Genomic DNA, 3496 nt, shown 5'->3' on the forward strand with positions numbered 1-3496 from the left:
AAATCAGTGGTGTAGATGGTAAGCATGTGTTCTAGGCTACTCCTTTTGACGCCATTGACCCGGGTTCGAATCTGCCTTTTGGCGATTTTTTTTCCTCCCTTTTCAAATTTCAAATCATATCAGAAAAGCATTAATTTTCATAAAAGTGAAGGAAATAATCAAAAAGTTGAAAATAAAGTATCGGTTAGGGTAGGTGTAGGGAGGGCTTTTGTCCCAATAAGGTGGCATCCATTTAATAATTTTAATTATAATTAAAATTTACACGCAATAAGTTATTATTGCATACTGTTTTATAATGTATTACAATGCTGAGGTGCAGATAATTGCCACTATTTGCAATAAATAATTAGCAGAATATCCTGCTATTTTAACATAGTATAAATAATCTATAGCTATATTTGCACTTAGCAGAAAATACTACTATTTTCAGTTAGTGTAAATAGCATCTCTAAGAAAATATGCTATTTTCACTTAGTGTAAATAGCATCTATCACCCTCAACCTAAAACATCTTCCTGCATTCCTGTACAAAGTTGTTACAATTGGTACAAACATTGTGAGAATGCAATCTCAACCTACTTGTTTGTCAACTTTACGTTGATTTCCTTAACATCTAAAAGGTCAATTGTGAATTTGAAGAGTCAGTAACGTTAATCAGGTGTGTCCTGAAGATTATCTGTCCAAAATTATATTAAGATTGGACCAACTTAATAAACATACACACACACACACACACACATATACAGTATTTTTGCATGTGGCCTTGAGGTAATCTAGAAACAGATAGAGCAATCAGTGATACTGTTTTTCAGAATCAGAATGAGCTTTATTACCAAGTATGTTTACACACACAAGGAATTTGACTTGGCGACAGGAGCTTCCAGTGCAGAAGTACACACATAGTGCAACATACATGATTGTGCAGACATACAGAGAATTACAGTAATTAGACAGTAGACAGTATTTAATCACTCATGCAGAAGTGCCTCAGGTTTGTCATATTCAAATAATCTAAAGTCTGTTTCATAAAGATGGTACAGTTTTCTCCTGTCAGCTACTGAAATGTTAGCAAACCAGTCTCGCTCCCAGTCTACTGCTGTCCTCTTCTTATACCCTGGGGGAAAGTGAATGTAATTATCAAGCCCAAGAATATTCAACAAATGTTCTGTATCCTCATCAAGTGTTTCCAGTTTCCCAACAAAGTCATACTCAATTTGGCACGGATGGCAGAGTCTGTATATCTGCTGCCAATGCTCATTGAAAGGCTTCTCCTTTTCAGTCTGTGGATCTAACAGGTACTTAATGAAGTGAGTAAAGGACAATCTGATACCTGCGGCGAAGGCTTCTTGAACGGAGTCAGGGGGCTTTGAAATATTTGCATAACGCTGAAGCATTGTGGACCCATACATATTGTAGAAATACTCATCTGGCTTAACAAACTTGTCTCGGAAACCAGAAATAAGTCGTACAAAAGGATCCCGTACAAAAAGGAATTTTGTGTAATTCTTCAGTTTGTGATGCAACAAAGGACGTGAGTAACGTCCAAAACGTCTCCAAAGCTTGTTAAACGTCTTATGCACTGTAGAATTATGGACTACCTTTGATGGTATGTCAAGAGGATCCAGATATGGAGCTCCATCAGGTGCCTTCAGGTTCTGGCTGAGCACAATCATGATACGTTTCCAGTTGGTACATGCTACCTTTGGTACAAAACAGTAAATAACACCATGACGATCATCCACAATGAGATGGTCAAGAGCTTTGTTTGGAATCTTGTCAAATGTGATTAATTTCTCTGTAAAATTCAGGCTACTATTGGCCAAGCAAAGCTCTCGTGTAATATGTCTACGATGTTCTTGACGCATTTTGAGGTGTGTGACATCAGTTTGTAAGGCCTTTTGCAGGTAAAAAGTCCCATCTCTTCTTGCATCCCAGCAAATTATGAAGAACGTGATCAATACTGTTCCCAAAAGAAAGAAACACTGAAGCTGCCACTTCATTCCCATTTTCATCTATAGCAGTTCCTCAAAATAAACTGAATGCCAGAATGTATTTTCTCAGAAATGGATCAAGTCGAGAATTCTGGGGGAAAACACAAAAACAAAGACATGTATGTTTAAGTTAGGATTCACAATCTACCATCACAAAATATAACCCATCACTCACCCCCTTTCTTGCCCCCTGTACTGTACATTTCAAAATGTATTTGGGGGCAGTCATGGCCTAATGGTTAGAGAGATAAGTCTCGATACCGGCAGGGATTATAGGTGGTGGGAGTGAATGTACACCACTCTCCTCCACCTTCAATACCACGACTGAGGTGAGACCCTTCAGCATGGCATTGAACTAGAGACCTGCGCGGAACGGATTTTTCAGTCCCGCTCCCGCAAGATTCTGTCCCGTGCCCGCCCGCTCCCACAGAAATATATCTTATCTGGTCCCGCTCCTGCCCGCGACATTCATGTTTTGTCCCGCTCCCGCCCGCAAAAGCCTGCATAAAAGTAATCTATATAGATTTGTTTTCAGTACATCAAAGAAATTTACATGAAATGGTGTAACATCTCCTAAGATCCACAACATCCCAGGATAAACGCTCCCGATAAAATATTTGTTATTTAGGCTAAGCATCAACATTCACAATCACAAACCACTGTTATTTTTAACAGAAAAGCAAGCATGGGCTGCTGCGTGCATGGTTTGGCATGGCAGAATGCGAGCTTCCTTTATTTTCACTAAAAGCTGACATCTCAGTTAATCGCAATAAAGCTCTGTTATAACACAATAAATATATGCACAATGAATCTTTCACAGTGTCTACACTTCCTGTGTTAAAATGAGAGGATTCGTGAGCACGCAATTTCAGCAGTGCTGTGAGTAGATTCTAACTTAATCACCTCTGATTGGCCATTGCGTTCCAGAAATCAACAGCTGAGTCTGTGATTGGCTACATTAAATAGAAACTATGCCTAGCTTGCGCATTTCAATCATTTTAATGTTAATATTAGTTGTTCTTTTTGCTTTTGTGCAACAGATAAATAACAATTTATATGTTTTAGACACTTTATGTTCAGATCATTTCTATTTTGCGGGAGTCCCGCGAATCGCATCCCACACACACACACGAGTCTCTTCCCGCCTGCACCCGCACTCGCCCATCAAGAGTTGTCCCGCGCCGCACCCTGTTACGTTGGGTCCCGCGGTAGTGCAGGTCTCTACATTGAACCCCTAACTGCTGCCCGGGCATCGCAGCAAAAATGGCTGCCCACTGCTCCGGGTGTGTATTCACGGTGTGTGTGTGTTCAATACTCAATGCTGTGTGTGTGCACTTGGATGGATTAAGTGCAGAGTAGGCTTGCCGCGATAGACGGTGCTGACAGTGATACCGGTGTTAAGCCGCAACACCGGTTACGTCACTTGCCCACCGCGTCACCAACCCCCACCGTCGTTTTGATTTTTTATAATTTAGTTCAGTAAAAGAACAGACACTACAATTAAAA

The 3496-nt window shown here is 40.2% G+C and overlaps 1 protein-coding gene across 1 annotated transcript; it reads right to left on the reverse strand.

Moving 5' to 3' along the window:
* Positions 1-857: 857 nt before the first annotated feature.
* Positions 858-2029, reverse strand: LOC107576538 (carbohydrate sulfotransferase 12-like). The gene has a single exon (XM_016262704.1). The coding sequence runs from the start codon at positions 2009-2011 to the stop codon at positions 968-970; it is 1044 nt and encodes a 347-aa protein (XP_016118190.1). The 5' UTR covers positions 2012-2029; the 3' UTR covers positions 858-967.
* Positions 2030-3496: the final 1467 nt, after the last annotated feature.

Source organism: Sinocyclocheilus grahami, unplaced genomic scaffold, assembly GCF_001515645.1.
Source record: "Sinocyclocheilus grahami isolate Dianchi unplaced genomic scaffold, SAMN03320097.WGS_v1.1 scaffold3897.1, whole genome shotgun sequence".
Classification (NCBI taxonomy): Eukaryota; Metazoa; Chordata; class Actinopteri; order Cypriniformes; family Cyprinidae; genus Sinocyclocheilus; species Sinocyclocheilus grahami.